Consider the following 17,681-nt stretch of genomic DNA (forward strand, 5'->3'; position numbering starts at 1 on the left):
CCACGAGGATCCGTGCTGATGAGCTCATTCACTAAATGTAAATTAACATACTGCAGTTTGCTTCTTTAGTGACGGCTCATTGCAGCCAGTCTGAGTAAATTCTGAACATTAACTGATATTCGCAGCCTAACAAGACTCGCCGTCTGTCCTCGAGGACTTTCTGGCTCGAGTCCAACATGATCAGTGTGACAGTTGTTTTTTTAACTTCTCCTTCCACTGTGGCTTTTCAGTAACCACTTTTAATAGCAGGACTTTAATGAAGGAAGCAGCACGTTTCCCCCTCTTCCTGTGACCTCAGTGATCGCACTTCCGAGCACAGGAAGACATCTGCCCACCAACACAAAGACACCTTCTCAGTAAACATCAGACCTAACACCCTGGCACTGCTGCTGATTATGGTCATTAGGCATTAAAAAACTAGATGCAAAGCCCCCTTAAAGAGCAGCAGACACAGACTAGGTGACCCTTGCACATGATGTCACCTCGCGTGACAAACTGGATGTAAATGAGCTGCAGATATCCTGGTTAGATTCAGCGCAGTTACACGGAGCTAAGCAAACATTAAACGCAAACCAATTTCCTTTTTCTGATCACAGGACATCAGCCAGACGGACACGAGCCCTCTTCCTGGCTCTTATCACAGCATCAGGTACAATGGAAGCAGGTGAACGAGGTCACTACCAGAGGTCACTCACACGCTGACATTTAGCGCTCGAATGTGAGCTTATTAATTAGACACGATGACTGACGATCATCTGCTTTTTTTAAAAAGGTGCAGGCAGGAGGAGCAAGGCTCACCTCAGGAGAAAATGGCCAAAAGCCTGTTACATGTGGAAACGTCCTGCTGAACCCGGATAAGCTTCTGGCAGGTAAATCCATTCGTGCAGAGAGCTGAGAATACATGCACAGATCTGACTACACATTTACAGACTAAACACCTCTCCTCACACCTTAAAGACATTTAAGACTTTAATGCTTCTTTCACCACTTTGCAAACATTTTGATTCTTTACAAAATGATGCTGAAACCCTTCTGCAGCCACATTTCACGTAACACGTTTGTATCTGGGAACGTGAGTCAGAAACTGCCTTTTTTCTGACAGACATTCATCGTTTCTCCTCGTGCCAGCACGCCGTCTAACAGCTCTGCTCCTATCAGACTGCAGGAAAGTGTGGGATCGATTTGGGAGGTTAAAGGTGACGCTCAAACTCCAAAAGCTAACATTCGCCTTCCATTTATCGCCCTCTCGTCACCGCGACTCAGTTCAGCAGCAGCTGGAGCAAAAATCGTAAATAAGGAGGGCACAACATTCTGGACTTTTCAGATCAGCTAACTAAAATTATTTTTCCAAAACGGGATACAAGATAAATTAAAATGAGAATCTATAAATTAAAATAAGATGCTTACGATAACATTCTCTTGTCTCTGAATCTCTCTCTGAATTTATTTAGTCACAAAATCCTCGACAGTTCAGGGGAGCGAAAGCAGCCGAGGACACAAAAATCTAAAGAGACGCTGTGACGGGATTTAAAGATTTTATAACATGTTTAGTTTCAGACAGCAGCTGTGTGACGATCAGGGTCAGAGTTCAGGCTGGAAACTTTGTGCTTTTCAGAGGATTTTCTTGACTAATGAGACGACAAATGGAGCTTGAAAAGCTAATCTGGGATTTTAAAAAGTTAAGAGTTGCTGCTAATGGGTGTTAATTCAACATCTTACATAAAGGAAGTAAATGACAGGATTAAACTTCCTCACAGCCACATTTAAAAAGGCAAATGAAACACCACCTGCACGTTTTAGTCATTTATAAAAAACACAATTCTAATACATCTTCAGTGAGTGGAGCTGTTTAAACTGGAACTATTCATTCCTAGAGCCATGCTATTAGAGTGGCTTTGCTTGATTCAAAGGTTCAAAATAATCCTTATTTAGCTCATACTTCATCCACTGTCTGTAACGAGCTGTTTTAGCTCCTCCCCCTTGACCCAGCTTAATTACCACTTCCATATTACATACATACCGGGAAGAGGCCCCGTGGTAGACCCAGGACACGCTGGAGAGATTATGTATCTCGGCTGGCCTGGGAACGCCTTGGGGTCCCTCCGGATGAGCTGGAGGAGGTGGCTGGGGAGAGGGAAGCTTGGGCTTCTCTGCTTAGGCTTCTGCCCCCGCGACCCGGCCCCGGATAAGTGGAAGAAAATGGATGGATGGATGGATGGATGGATATTACATACAAATCCTCTTTAACAGGCCTTTATGGTTGGCTACCTGTACCTTGCTTGGGTCTAAAAATGTCTAAAATCCTTGAAACAGCAAATGGAAAGATCAATCAAAGAGTTTTAGAGTGCATCAGCAGAGAAGGAGAGCAGGTGAAAGTCATTAACGAGCTTCTCACAGGCTCAGACAATGGACTCGTTTCTCTGTGCTTGCCCTGCATTTTATTACAGAGGCTGGAACGCATTATTGGGATAAAAGGAACTGCACTCCATTGGCGTGAGTCACGTTAACCACTGCAGTTTAGTTTCTAAAAAGTAAATATGGCCACTGATCACCTGTGGTGAGGTCATCACACTCACTTCCAGTTAGCTTGAGAACTCAAACGTGTAATGGTTGGTTATAAGGCCCTGCGTGGTCCAGGACCTCGATATCTTCAACATGCTCGTACACCCGGCCCAGGTCATCTGGATCAGGCAGCCTGGTTATTTGCTGATCTCCACTAATGCCAGTGAAAACACTTTTACTTTACTTTTATTTTACTGTTGATGGTACTTTATATTTCTTTTATTGATTTAACTTCTGGGTTTTAGCACTTTTTTTAATCATTCTACTGTTGCCTTATATATTTTATTGTTAATCTGTGTTTGATGTTCTTGATTATTTCATTTGTCTTGCTTATACAGTACTAGTCTTAGTTTTATCACTGTCTATATACGGCAGTGTCATGGCTGAGAACTCCACGTGCTTGCTTATCTGTTGAATAAATCATATCATAAGTTGTATATGTAAACGATAAGTCTTCCACTCACACACACTCGGTTATGGAGTTCCACAGGGTTCTGTACTGGGGCCGATACTTTTTAAAAAATCTTATTAAAAAAAAAAGACCTTGGAAATTTCATCTTATCTGACTTCGCAGAATCATGTGACAATTTTAATGTGCAAATGGATGTAAGAGCTTTATACGGAGGACCAAAAGTGCCAAATCCAAAAATATATAAAAAATAAATCATTCAATTAAAAATGTCATCTTCTTTTGGCTGCTCCTTTTAGAGGCCACCACAGAGGATCATCTGCCTCCATCTCACTTTATCCCCAGCATCCTCCTCTGTCTCCCCTCCTATTTTCCTCCTGCCTGGAAGCTCCACTTTCATCACCCTTTGTTCAATATATCTACTATCCCTCCTCTGCACATGTGCAGACCACCTCAGCCTTGCCTCTCTAACTTTGACTCCACACCATTTACATACTGAATGAGAAAAGAAATATAGAAAACCTATAGAATAAACAGGTTTGGAAAAAGAATGTGCAGGAAAATAAAAGTGTACGCAACAAATCTATATGAGGAAGAATAAGAAGATAAATAAGAGATAAATAAGCAGATATTAAAATTTTAAAAATCATGTAATTATTTTTGTGCATTTAACAGCATTAAGTTGTCATTTACACTCAGTCATTTATTAATTTAGGTGGTTTTAATCCTCCGTCCTCAGTTTTAATATCTGTGAGTGTCGGTGGAAATGAATCTCGTGCACTCGGCCACGCGATGAGATTCATGGGATTCATATAAAAGCAGAACCAGGCGTAGGTGCAGCTTTATAAATAAGAAAAGCAGCTGGGTCACTTCAGAGGACATTACATCCACTTACATTCATTTCCTGAGAACACCCTAACTATAACCACTACTTCCCTAACCCAAATCCTTACTCAACCCTCAAACCATGTTTTCTGACTGATGATTGTGGAAACAGGCGCACGCTCAGAAAATAAAGTACCTTATAGCGTACTGCCACTGTACCTATGATAAAGGTATTTATTGCACCCATTTAATCTATACTGTACAGAGACCAGTCTTTAATTTCTGGTAATAATTTTGTACTTTAAGGTGCAAAAGTAAATAAATATTACTGGGGCAGCTATGACATAATTTTATATTATTCATTTATACACTTGCAAACTGACTTTTTAAAGCACGTTTCCATTCTTACTGCCCGCTCTTTGCTTTAAGCATCAACTTTGAGTCTGCTTTAAAAGCTTCTTGCTTTGAGGTGCAAACCTCCAGCAGGCTGCTGCTTTATGAGATCCTGTCAGAATGTATTAAATATCTTCGTTTCACTTTAAAACAGTAAAACATTGAAATGTAAAATTAAAGGGGGGGGGCTATCCCAGCTGCCACAGGGCAAAAAAGGCAGGGTTCCCCCTGGACGGGTCGCCAGCCTCTGGAGGTTACTGCTTCTGAGATGAACAGTAAATGCAGGAATTATATAAAAATAAAAAGGTTTTTAATTATTCTCTTCATGCATTTTGTGTTATGAGCTGCACCCGCATCATCTGCAACCAACGCGAGCAGAGTCTCTCTCTCTCTCATACCTGCGCTGCCAGCAGTCACATCTCCACCTGGACCACCACCTGGCCTTGGTAACCATGGAAACCAGCAGGACACAGCACAGAGCCGCTGCTTTAAATGAGATCCTTCAGATTCTCGTTAAGGCAGCAGATCCGTAACGCTGGTTATTGTTGCTGCGCTAAGAAGAATCGATCGCTCACTGTTTCAGCTTTTCTAACACACAGACGTCAGATTTACATCCATTTTGATGTGATTACAGCAACCTGAGGAAGAGCTCATAATCACGGTTAGTTAAGTTTAACGCGCCGCTGACCTTTTTTTTTTTTAAGTGTTTGTTTGTGTGTAGATGTCACAACCCTGTGCTGATGGCCATCTTCTGAAACAATACAGCGTTATTTTTATTCATCCCACCAGATCTGGTCACTTCATAGGTTTAAACTGAGTGATGACGGGCCTTTTTCTGTTAGCGCTGGAATTAGGTGCATTAACAGGGTGCTTCCCACAGTGGGAACAGGTGGGCTGGTACAGCCCCCCTTAAAAATGCTGAGCAGAACTTGGTGGTGGGGAGTTAAACTCAGAACAAGCACCTTTTTGGAAAAACCTGCAGCATAGAGGAAGGCAGGCAAAGAGCAGCGTAAAACTGTCAAAATACGTAGCTGAAAGTAATAGCAATGCCACAAATTATCTAGCCATCTACTATCAGTTCCCCCTTTAAAATCTATCAGTAAAATCAGAGGAAGCATCAGGGTGATGTGACGCTAGAGAAGACGCTGCTGCTTTTTGCACCAGCTGGAGGCACGAGCACGACCTTTCATTCATAGCAGAGAGGAGGGAGTTACCATGAGGAGATAAATATGTAATGAGTATGAGTGTGAAAGTATTGGTTTTATTCTCAAGATGGTTCAAATTTGGAGGAAGCAGCGGTAACACGTTATTGTGAGAGTTACAGAAATTTAACTGAGACGGTTTGAAACAGCAGCTAGGCTTTCAGGACCACCAGGTGTGATGGAAAGGTCTCTGTGTGTCACAGCACTGAGAGGAGATTAGTAAAATATGACCAAGCGGACTCAAACAACTAAAACAGGACCTGAAACTGCACTGAAAGTGCCCTGCCTGTGGCCTGTTGCACTCACAGTGAGGGAGAATCAGTACTTTGCCATTCAAAAAAAGGTTCTGAAAACCAGAATACGAGCGTCCTACGACTCTGTGCGTGCCACTGCTGCTGCTAGCTTGCTGCTTATGCAACACCTTAACTAAAGTGTTCTAAGACCAAAACCGGGAGCTGAACGAGGCTGCAAAGCAGGAGAAAAGTATCTGCAACCTTATCGGTGCCACTTACATATAACTCAGTCATTTGACTCACTGATGATTAAAAATACTGAGGTTTCAGTGTGTCACAATCCAGGATGGGACTGTGCATGCATGGCAAGGGTGGTATGGGATGAGGATTTAGCGACCTACAGAGGAGGGGAACTTCCCTTTACTTCACCATGACTTCCATCCTCCCACACAAACACACGCGCACGGCAGGACTACAGTAAACCAGAGCCGATGCATCCACCCACCCACAGACGGAGCTCTCCGCTTCATGATGTGGAAGCAAAAAGGAGATAAAAAGATGAGAAATTCCAGCAATGAAGTCATTTTCTGCACCGACCGGAGCCTGGTTTCCACCGCTTCGCGCTCTTTGAAGGTTCGGCTGCTTTGGCTTTTAAAAATCAGTCAAAGAAATTATATTTAAAATTATACAGTAGATGTGTTACAGATGTTTTGTGAAGCTACCTGAACTACTTCGTCCAAATGTCCTGGAAACAGCTAAAACACACTATTCCTGTTCACTGTTGCCTATATTACACAACATGAGCCTCTTTTTTGAGAACCAGGCACATTTTTAAAGCTCTGAGAACATTTAGGAGCAGAAATAAATGTTAAATCACGGTGGAAACCATTTCTGCCTCAGAGTTTGGGATCGAGACCAGACACAAGCATCGTGCACGCTCCTGGTTCTTTTCTCTCTCTGATTATTTTCACCTGGAGGCAGGAGTGTGCGAGCAGGTCGGTTTCCACATGTCAAGGATTTTTGAGTGCAGGAGCACAGAGATTCCCGGGTGGCAGAGAGGAAGATGCTGCAACAGCTGGAAAAATCCGCTGCAGTCACTTTGCTTCCTGTTTTCACTTCTTCTTTTCCCATTCCAGATGTCACGATTGCGTTTTCTCAGTTGTGACAGCGAGTCCACAACAGTTTGCCTTAACACAAGCCCAGGTGTGCCCTGGAATTTTGTGCCAACTATATTAGCAGCCTTCAAAGTGTGCGACTGTTAGCAAGGACAGTAACATTTGTGAGGGGATTTGCTCACTTTTTTTGTGTGGAGCAAACCACAGGAAACTAAACCTGTAGGTGTCGCGACGGGGCCAGATACTGGAAATATGCCATCGAATGTGGCTTTATCTGAAAAAACAATCAAGAGATAAGCGGATGGTATTTTCCACAGACATGAACACACACGTACCAGAAACTGTGTCTTACAGTACGCACAATGAAAAAAACCCCACTGTAGTCGGCTACAGAGCTGTCATCAGCATTTGAACAATTAGAGATTTGTTTGGTAATTTACTGTGAGTGTGTGCGCACCCGCGCACGGGAAGGTGGGGGTGGGGGGGGTTGAAGGACGGCCCGTTTGGGACCAGGTGATGTAAATTTAGAGTTCAGCTCCTGGTGGACATTCGCGTGTCTGCCGATCTTCTGTGACCACGAGTTTCTTCACTTCAGGTGAAGCAGAAGTGAAGAAACTTCTATATCAGTGTCCGTGTCCACATCTGAGGATAACCCCACCCTCCATAACAAGTGAACTTAAGTGGACGGATATCAGTCTGATTCTCATTTTATTTCCCTTTTGTTCTGCTAACCCTTTCAGGCATGTTTAAGATAATGAGAACAGCAGGCGAGTTGCTTTGCAGTTGCAGCTTGTGTCTAAATCTCACACGTCCCCAATGCTGAGACCCGACAGTGAGCCATGAGGAATCATTTCAAAAGCCCCCCCTTTTTAAACAGATATTCAGACACGATTTTGAAAGCACTGGTTGGGTATCCATATGCACGTGTGACTGAACGTACTGTGAGTCGGAGCTCACATTACTTCATTTTCATGCTGAAAATTGGAAATGAACTCCCCACCAGGTCCTGGCACAGCAGTCGTGTCCTCGTGTGTCACAGAAGCAGAGAGACCTGAAGGTTTGCACGCATCGGTGGCTGGAATCATTTATTTTTTATGATTTTCTTCTATTTAGGCAACAAAAAAAAACCCTTTCGGATGCCTTGTGTACAAAAACAACAAATACAGTTTATCACTTTCTTTCACTTTGACCACCCTGCTGCTCCTACAACACCAAACACACAGCTGTGAAACAGGAAGTGCAGCCGCTGACACAGCAGCACCGACCAGGAAGTGACATTCCCCGTGAAACAGACTTTTCCTCTGCTGAGGGTGTGAGCAACGAATGCACACTGCCTGAACGCCTGCGCGCACAACCCCATCCATCGATGAACGAACCGACGAGGCCGCGAAGTGTCGGAAGTGCTCCTGCAGAAAGAAGTTCAAACGAGAGCATCGCTGGGTTTCAATCTACCACCCGTCATGCCCTGCAAACCTGCTGCAAACCGTGTGTGTGTGTGTGTGTGTGTGTGTGTGCGTTAGCTTGCTGGGAAATGCATTTAGTGATGTAAGTGCAGGTGGTACGTTGAGCACAGCGGTAAAAACCAGAAAACCAGTAGATGGTACGAGATAAGGTGGAGCTCAGAGCGGATGCTCGAAGCTTGTGAAGCAGCTCTGGCACAAAGTTTAATGTTTCCCCGCGTGCGCCTAACAGTGAGGGTGCTTTTTGATTGGACGGTTTTTCACCACATGGTATCCATGTGGGCAGACCACTTGGGTATATTTGGCGACACATTTAAGCACATTTTGTAATTTTATTTTTAGATGTGTCTGATAGAATGACGCCAACCGCAGCTTCACTGTCTGCAAGCATGCAAGGACCCACTTAGGTTTATTCAGCATCAGACTATCGTCATGAGACTCCGGAAGCAAGTCCTGGTAATTATTTGTGACCCCACAGGGATAACTTCTCATCCGTGGGGTCTGCAGTGGTCCCTAAGCGATTACAATTCCCGCCTTGTTTGCAAAGTACAGTCCCTGCTAAATATCAGCCCCGGTGCTTCTGTTCTGCACATCAGTGTGTTTTTAACCCACCAGCTGGCTCGCAGGGCAGGTTTCTGTTTTGGTGCTCCTCGATATTAAGCAGCTTCTCTAGAGGGGCTTTAATCTTGACTGTCTTTGAATGCATCTACCCACAGTAGTTATTACTCCGTTTGGGAGATCCCCCCTGAGCTGGAAAGCCACTCTAACCAGAAGCAGGTAGAGAGCAGTCACGGTTTGTGTGAGCTCACCGAGGCTGCACAGCAGGATGAGGACTACCGGCCACAGTCCGAGGCGGTGGAGTTGGAGATCATGCACAGGATCGAGGAGTCACAGGAGGGGCAGCTGATTATTCATTATTAATTTTTCACTAAGTACACAACAAATTAAGTAACTGCAGAGGAGAACATTACAAACAGCTGCCTCCTCCATAATCTAAATTCTTGTGAAACTGCAGCCTTTATTTTCAGCACCCGAATGTCGGCCCGTCGCAGCTCAGGAGCTCCTGAGTGCACAATGTGACAACTCACCAGCCGGCCCACAGAAAAGAGCAATCCTGCAGGCAGGGAGGGCAAAGAGAAGGAAAAGCGGATACTGTGTGTTTGAATTAGGCTAACTAAATGACACATCAATACAACTTCGGGTTTTTCCTCCTGTAGGCCGACCGAAGGCGGAAAACAGCTTTTCATTCAAGCAGACATGTTGAGTTTGTGCTTTCGGGCACTTGGCTTGTTGTTGGTCAGCACAGGTTGTAACTGTTATGACTTCCTCCAAATAGCACTCGTCAAAAGGCAAAGCATAAGATGACCTGAAGGTAGTTGTTGTAAAGCTGTGTGCACAGAGCCTCTGCAGGTGGGGTGAGGAGGGGTCCCGAGCTTCATCTCAGTAAAACTTAAACGTGGATTATCAACGACTGAGTCGAATAACTGGGTTGATGTGGGATGTGAACTTGTGTGAAACAAAACACCAACAAAAAAATCCAAAACACGTTTTACCTTCTGATCCACGATGGAGCAGACGAGCTCTCTGACGGCGGACAGCGACACGTCTCCGGGGTCGAGGGTGACCGCCTCCCTCGTGAGCCCGATCTGAAGCAGGAAGGAGATGCCGTGTAACGATCCCCGTGAGTTCGTGGGACTGGGTGCCGACTGGCTGCCGTTGGACAGCCGGCTGCAGATGGTGGCGGGCGGGCTGGGTGAAGGTGATGGAGTGGGCGGGGCTGGGTGATGAGGTAGGGCGTGGAACGACCTCGGGGAAGCCGGCAGGGGAGGCGGGCTGTTATCGGTCGACATTTTCTGCTATCTGTGACGTGGCGGCGGGAGAATGACCTCGATGGTGAACGACATCCAAAAAAAAAAAAAAGTCAGCCGAGCATCGTGCGTCCAATCATTTGTCTTGATTGTTCAGCACTGAAAGTTTCCTCTCACTGCAGAGCATCTCTGAGGCCAGCCAAGAATAAAGGTCTGAAGTTAAAGCTCGACCTTTAAAGACTTTTATAACTCTGATAAATCCTCAATGAATCCTCTGACCTGCTGATTGTGAGCAAGAGCACAGCGATGAAAGGCTGCAGATCTTCTGTCGGAGCTGCTTCACTCAGAACATCTGGAAGAAATAAAGAGAAGAAAGAAGAATCAGTCAAAAACTGTAAGAAACATGCAGATAAATCTCAGCTCTGGTGGCACCGAATAAAACTAGTAACTGTTTATCCTCGAGGTCAAAGCTAGTTAACTACAATCATTAACATAATGAACTAATGATTAACTGAGTTATGCCATCTTAGAATATTTGTGTAGTGCTGCAGAAGGCAGCACACATTTACCGACACTAAAGGTCACAGTGCACACACACACACACTGGCAAAGAAAAGGAATGTCACAACAACATAAACTCGAGAGCTGCGTCCTTTCATGTGGAGTCATCAGAAAAACTGATCAACGGTTCTAAACATTAATATCAAAATATGACTTTAAATAATCTCCTGGATGTCTGTAGATGTGTTTTTGTTAAAACTGCGAGCAGTGACCTCACACTGTAGATAAATGATGGCCAAAGCCACTGTGACAGTTGGTCTCCTGATGAGGCCTGAACCTCAGAGTTTTCTCCATCACCATCTTGGTGTTTTGAAATGGCCGTGGCCAGCGAGTGTAGTGATGTGACTTTAATTCAATTCAATTCAATTTTATTTATATAGCGCCAAATCACAACAAACTGTCGCCTCAAGGCGCTTTGTATTGTGGGTAAAGACCCTACAATAATACAGAGAAAACCCAACAGTCAAAACGACCCCCTATGAGCAGCACTTGGCGACAGTGGAAAGGAAAAACTCCCTTTTAACAGGAAGAAACCTCCAGCAGAACCAGGCTCAGGGAGGGGGGGTCATCTGCCGCGACCGGTTGGGCTGAGGGGAGAGAAAAGACATGCTGTGGAAGAGAGCCAGAGATTAATATCAATTAATGATTAAATGCAGAGTGGAGTATAAACAAAGTAAATAAGGTGAATGAGAAACAGTACATTATGTGAACCCCCCAGCAGACTAGGCCTATAGCAGCATAACTAAGGGAGGGTTCAGGGTCACCTGATCCAGCCCTAACTATAAGTTGATCATAAAGGAAAGTTTTAAGCCTAATCTTAAAAATAGAGAGGGTGTCTGTCTCCTGAATCCAAGCTGGAAGCTGGTTCCACAGAAGAGGGGCCTGAAAGCTGAAGGCTCTGCCTCCCATTCTACTCTTAAGTATCCCAGGAACCACAAGTAAGCCAGCAGTCTGAGAGCGAAGTGCTCTGTTGGGGTGATATGGGACTATGAGGTCTTTGAGATAAGATGGGGCCTGATTATTCAAGACCTTGTATGTGAGGAGAAGGATTTTAAATTCTATTCTAGATTTAACAGGGAGCCAATGAAGAGAAGCCAATATGGGAGAAATCTGCTCTCTCTTTCTAGTCCCTGTCAGTACTCTAGCTGCAGCATTTTGGAATAAGCTGAAGGCTTTTCAGGGAGCTTTTAGGACAGCCTGATAATAATGAATTACAATAGTCCAGCCTAGAAGTAATAAATGCATGAATGAGCTTTTCAGCATCACTCTGAGAAAGGATGTTTCTAATTTTAGAAATATTGCGCAAATGCAAAAAAGCGGTCCTACATATTTGTTTAATATGTGCATTGAAGGACATATCCTGGTCAAAAATGACTCCAAGATTTCTCACAGTGTTACTGGAGGCCAAAGTAATGCCATCCAGAGTAAGTATCTGGTTAGACACCATGTTTCTAAGATTTGTGGGGCCGAGTACAAGAATTTCAGTTTTATCTGAATTTAGAAGCAGGAAATTAGAGGTCATCCAGGCCTTAATGTCTTTAAGACATTCCTGCAGTTTAACTAATTGATGTGTGTCATCTGGCTTCATTGATAGGTAAAGCTGAGTATCATCTGCATAACAATGAAAATTGATGCAGTGCTTTCTAATAATACTGCCTAAGGGAAGCCTGTATAATGTAAATAAAATTGGTCCTAGCACAGAACCCTGTGGAACTCCATAATTAACCTTAGTGTGTGAAGAAGACTCCCCATTTACATGAACAAATTGGAGTCTATGAGATAAATATGATTCAAACCACTGCAGTGCAGTACCTATAGCAAGCTCTAATCTCTGTAATAAAATGTTATGGTCAACAGTATCAAAGCTGCACTGAGGTCCAACAGGACAAGAACAGAGATGAGTCCACTGTCAGAGGCTGTAAGAAGATCATTGGTAACCTTCACTAATGCTGTTTCTGTACTGTGATGAATTCTGAAACCTGACTGAAACTCTTCAAATAAACCGTTCCTCTGCAGATGATCAGTTAGCTGTTTTACAACTACTCTTTCAAGAATCTTTGAGAGAAAAGGAAGGTTGGAGATTGGCCTATAATTAGCTAAGACAGCTGGGTCAGTGATGGCTTTTTAAGTAGAGGTCTAATTACAGCCACCTTGAAGGCCTGTGGTACATAGCCAACTAATAAAGACTGATTGATCATTTTAAAGATTGAAGCATCAATAATTGGAAAGACTTCTTTGAACAGTCTAGTAGGAATGGGATCTAATAAACATGTTGCTGGTTTGGAGGAAGTAACTATTGAAGTTAACTCTGAAAGATCAACTGGAGCAAAAGAGTCTAAACAAATACCAGCAGTGCTGAAAGCAGCCGAACATGAAGAATAATCTTTGAGATGGTTACCAATAATTTTTTCTCTAATGTCTAAAATTTTATTTGTAAAGAAATCCATGAAGTCACTACTAGTTAAAGTGAAAGGAATACTCGGCTCTACAGAGCTCTGACTCTTTGTCAGCCTGGCTACAGTGCTGAAAACAAACCTGGGGCTGAAAAGAAACCTGGGCTCACTGACTTTACAGGTCAGTGAGCATGTCCTGGATAATCCTCCTACCTGATTCTAATAATGACCATCATTTACAAAATGAACTTCAGTTTTTAATCAATACGACCTGAAATGAGCGATTAAGTCCATAAACTCATCAAGGAAGTGATTGTAGTCACAGATAAAAGTAACCAAGTGCTGTTTTACTATAAACTGATATCCAGAGAATACACATCTGCCATCACACACACAAATCTGAGTAACATCCATTCTTAATCCATAGAGTTTAATATGATGTGGGCCCACCCTCTGCAGCTATAACAGCTTCAGCTCTTCTGGGAAGTCTTTCCACAGGTTTAGGAGTGTTTATGGGAATTTCTGACCATTCTTCCAGAAGCACATCTGTGAGGTCAGACACTGATGTTGGAGAGAAGGCCTGTCTCACAGTCTCTGCTCTAATCCATCCCAAAGGTGTTCTATCAGGCTGAGGTCAGGACTCTGTGCAGGCCAGTCAAGTTCTTCCACACCAAACTCACTCATCCATGTCTTTATGGAGCTGCTTTGTGCACTGGTGTGCAGTCATGTTGGAACAGGAAGGGGCCATCCCCAAACTGTTCCCACAGAGTTGGAGCATCAAATTGTCCCAAATGTCTTGGTATGCTTAAGCATTAACTTTCACTGGAACTAAGGCTCCTGAAAAACACCACCACACCATAACCCCCCCCCCCCCCCCCCCCCCCCCTTCCTCCACCAAACTTTACACAATGCAGTCAGACAGGTACCGTTCCCCTGGCAACCACCAAACCCAGACTCCTCCCTCAGATTGGCAGATGGAGAAGTGTGATTCATCTCTCCAGAGAACACGTCTCCACTGCTCCAGAGTCCAGTGGCGGCGTGCTTTACACCACTGCATCAACACTTTGCACTGAGCTTGGTGATGGAAGGCTTGGATGCAGCTGCCATGGAAACCCATCCATGAAGCTCTCACTGTTCTTGAGCTGATCTGAAGGTCACATGAAGGTTGGAGGTCTGTAGTGATTGACTCTGCAGAAAGTTGGTGACCTCTGTGCACTATGACCCTCAGCATCCACTGACCCCACTCTGTGATTTTACGTGGTCTACACCTTCATGGCTGAGTTGCTGTCATTCACAATCGCTTCCACTTTGTTATAATCCCACTAACAGCTGACTGTGGAATATTTAGCAGTGACTGGACTTGTTGCACAGGTATCATCCTATCACGGTACCACGCTGGAGTTCACTGAGCACCTGAGAGCGACCCATTCTTTCACTGATGTTTGTAGCAGCAGTCTGCATGCTTAGGTGCTGGTTTATACACCTGTGGAAGTGACTGGAGCACCTGGATTCAATGATCTGGATGGTGAGGAATACTTCTGGCATAATAGTGTATGTATTTCCCCCTTTACACATACTTATATATTTTTATGGACCAGCCATTTCCTGTGAGCATGTGGATGTTTTAAGGCCTGGAATCTTCTTGGTTGTTACACAAACATGTCATTTCCTGTGACCACGATGCAATGTTATAGAATACCCACAAAGTATGCATCATATTGTTGCACATCATTTGTAGAACACACGATGCAAATGTCACGTATACCGAAGGATTTATGCAGCATCACATGATGCTGATTTCCTTTTGCCAGTAGGTGGCACTATGACTGTGACTCATTATCGCCATGCAGGCGTCTCCAAACCTGGACTGTTCTCAAGCACGTGAAGTTGGAGGCAGTCTGAACAATATATAGTTTAAAACAAATCAAAAACTTAGCAAAGATCAGAAATGTCTTCAGGCTGGACTGACCAAAGATCACCTCGATCCCTCCGCAGATGGAGTTTTTCTTAAAGTACCGTATTTTCCGGACTATAGAGCGCACCATACTATAAGCCGCACCTACAAATTTTTTGGAAAAAACTGGAAACGTACATATATAAGCCGCACCGGGCTATAAGCCGCTGGTATCTCCGCCGCTCTCGGTTTTCCACAATTACTCGGCACTCAGCAGAGGGGGACAGACAACCCCAAATTTGAGTTATAACAAGTCAATTCACCATTGATTCGTTCACGCCGAGCTTACGTGCAGCGGCTCTATTTCCCTCCTGTAGTGCCAGGTCGATAGCCCTCAACTTAAAAGCGGCATCATAGGAAGTTCTTTTTGTGGTTTCCATGATGAGGGAGTTTGAAAAAAATCTCTTTTGTGCCTGCTGCTAGCACTTGTTGGCGCTTTCTTCTTTGATTTCCAACTTTGACGTCCCATGATTCATATCCTGCTAAAGAGCCCCCTGGTGGTTAAAGAAAAATCCACAGAAACGCCGCACCGGGCTATAAGCCGCATGGTTCAAAACGTGGGAAAAAAGTAGCGGCTTATAGTCCGAAAAATACGGTACTGAGTTTTAACCACTTCTGACACGTGTGCAAACTTTTTGGTGAGATTTTGAGCACATTTAGCTGCTAAAAAATGTGTTGGTTGTTTGCATAAATAATCAGAGCAACTGGATTTTCACACTCCAGAATAGAAACGCATTCATTGCAGAACATCTGAAATATGTGCTGAAGAGCAGATGAGCATTCTGGGTCTCTTTAAGGTTTGACATCTTCATACAGCTGACTTCAAACCATTTTTCCCATCAACTTTACACTCTGACTTTAGAAACAGAGTTCATTAATAGAATTTAATTGCATAATAACAAAACAGGCGCTAAAGTCAGAACAAGCTGTCAAACCTTAAAGGGACCCGGACTGCTCATCTGCTGTTCACCACCTATTTCAGTGAATTTCTATAAATAAACTAAATAAACTGAATTATGAACAGTAGAAGCTGCACGAACATCAGGGTCATTTTTTATTTATCATTTTTCATTTGGAACCAAAACTATGTTCATGGTTTGATTCCAGTTCAGCAGAACAACAGCGAGTTCTTCAGTCTGGTTTTCAAAAACGACCCCAACTTATTTTTCTTTGTTGGATTTTAAAAGAAAAATCTCATGAACTTCATAATTATGTAAAATGTAGGATTTTAAACAAACAGAAACAAACATTAAAATAGACTTGCGCATGAACGCGAGCCGTTTCCTTTTGATCTCTCTGTAAACTGTATTTGGGCACATCTGGATATTCGCTCTCTGATGAGCTGATAAAGTAACTCCGGATTAACTCGGCCCGAGTTTGAACTGCAGCAACAGGTTGTTTCTCACGCTGTTCACACACACCAAAAACAGAAGTTACAGTATCGCTGAGTACCTCAGAGAGCCCGGTGGTTTCTCCGCTTCCATCGGGGCACAAGCGAGCAGAAAATGTGCGTCCCATCCAGCGGCAGCTCGGAACGCTAAACGGCCGAGTTAAGGAACACAGACCCGGTCAGTCCCCCGCAGCAGGTCCTCCGGGGCTGGAAGCGACAGTTAAAACCAGCAAGACGGAACTCTGAACTTTTGTTTTGGACTCCTTCCTCGCCAAACTCCCCCGCGAAGCTGCAGTCCGACCGAGCAGCTCCAGCTTCATGCGGATCTGATGATTATCAGCTGCGAAGCACGCAGAGGAAAAACCTGCAGCTCTCACCGGCAGGAGGAGGTCTCACTCTGAGCGAGTTTCAGGAGCCGGACAGCTGCAGCCCAGCTGTTCATGATGCGGGTCCCATAATAACCAGTTCATGATCCTTAACAAAGGTGGAGGAAGGATTTGTGAGTGAGGAAGACTATGAACACACAAGAAAAGCTTGAAACCTTTTCCCAACGTGACCTTCAAGCCCTTTTTTGTTTTTTATTGTGACTTTTGTCACTTTGTGTTTTGTTGTCTAGTTCTGTGTCTTTTGTATATTGTATGGTTTCATGCGAGACCACAGATGTAAGTGAGCAGTTTTACTTCAATCGGGCACATTTTATGTTTTATATTTTCATATTCATGTATTTTAACATGCACTCTCAATTAAACAATTAAAGGAATGTCTAACAGCATTTATCAGATTTATAGGAACTTATGATTGTAAGCACACAGAACTGAAGCTAAAGATAAATCACACTTTGGTACACTCAACAGTAAAACAGCATGTAACTTTAAGCCATCCACGGCTCTGTTTCCTGAGTTTATCCATTTTTTGATTTCTTTTTATGAATTTAAAAAATAGAAATTTTACATTATGTGTTAAGAAGCAGAGATTTGAGTCTTTGGCACGTTCCCGTGCCCTGTACAGTTTTATCAGTGTTTGAACGTTGGATCTCTTTCGGCGTTCCTCAAAAGAAACCTCACCAAGACTGCAATAAAAATATTATAAACATGTTTGTAACAGTGAGGTCAGGGGTGCATCCACAGGGGGAGCGTGGGTGGCACCCACTCTGATTTCCCCCCATTGTTCCAGTGCCTGACAGGACCGGCATGTAACTTACTGCATTTACTCAAGTACACTTTTGATGTTCTTGTACTTCACTTGTACTTTGTACTATATTTTGGATGTAAACAATGTTCTCTGTTCTCCGCAGTATTTTTTAAACCTTTGGTTACTAGATTACAGAATCATTTGGTTTCAGAAACAGCATTAGTGAAGGTTACCAATGATCTTCT

The 17,681-nt window shown here is 43.7% G+C and overlaps 1 protein-coding gene across 1 annotated transcript in view; it reads right to left on the bottom strand.

The window, feature by feature from the left end:
- LOC115774575 (serine/threonine-protein kinase D3) overlaps positions 1-16,705 on the bottom strand; it is a 51,482-nt gene extending 34,777 nt beyond the window's left edge. Inside the window, exons 1-2 of the mRNA XM_030721928.1 lie at positions 16,368-16,705; positions 9,753-10,359 (exon numbers count right to left, since the gene is read on the bottom strand). Of these exons, the coding sequence (XP_030577788.1) occupies positions 9,753-10,049 (297 nt within the window). The 5' untranslated portion in view covers positions 10,050-10,359; positions 16,368-16,705. The remainder of the gene's footprint in view (positions 1-9,752; positions 10,360-16,367) is intronic.
- Between the last annotated feature and the right edge of the window lie 976 nt (positions 16,706-17,681).

This window comes from Archocentrus centrarchus, chromosome 24 (assembly GCF_007364275.1).
Source record: "Archocentrus centrarchus isolate MPI-CPG fArcCen1 chromosome 24, fArcCen1, whole genome shotgun sequence".
NCBI classification, from domain to species: domain Eukaryota; kingdom Metazoa; phylum Chordata; class Actinopteri; order Cichliformes; family Cichlidae; genus Archocentrus; species Archocentrus centrarchus.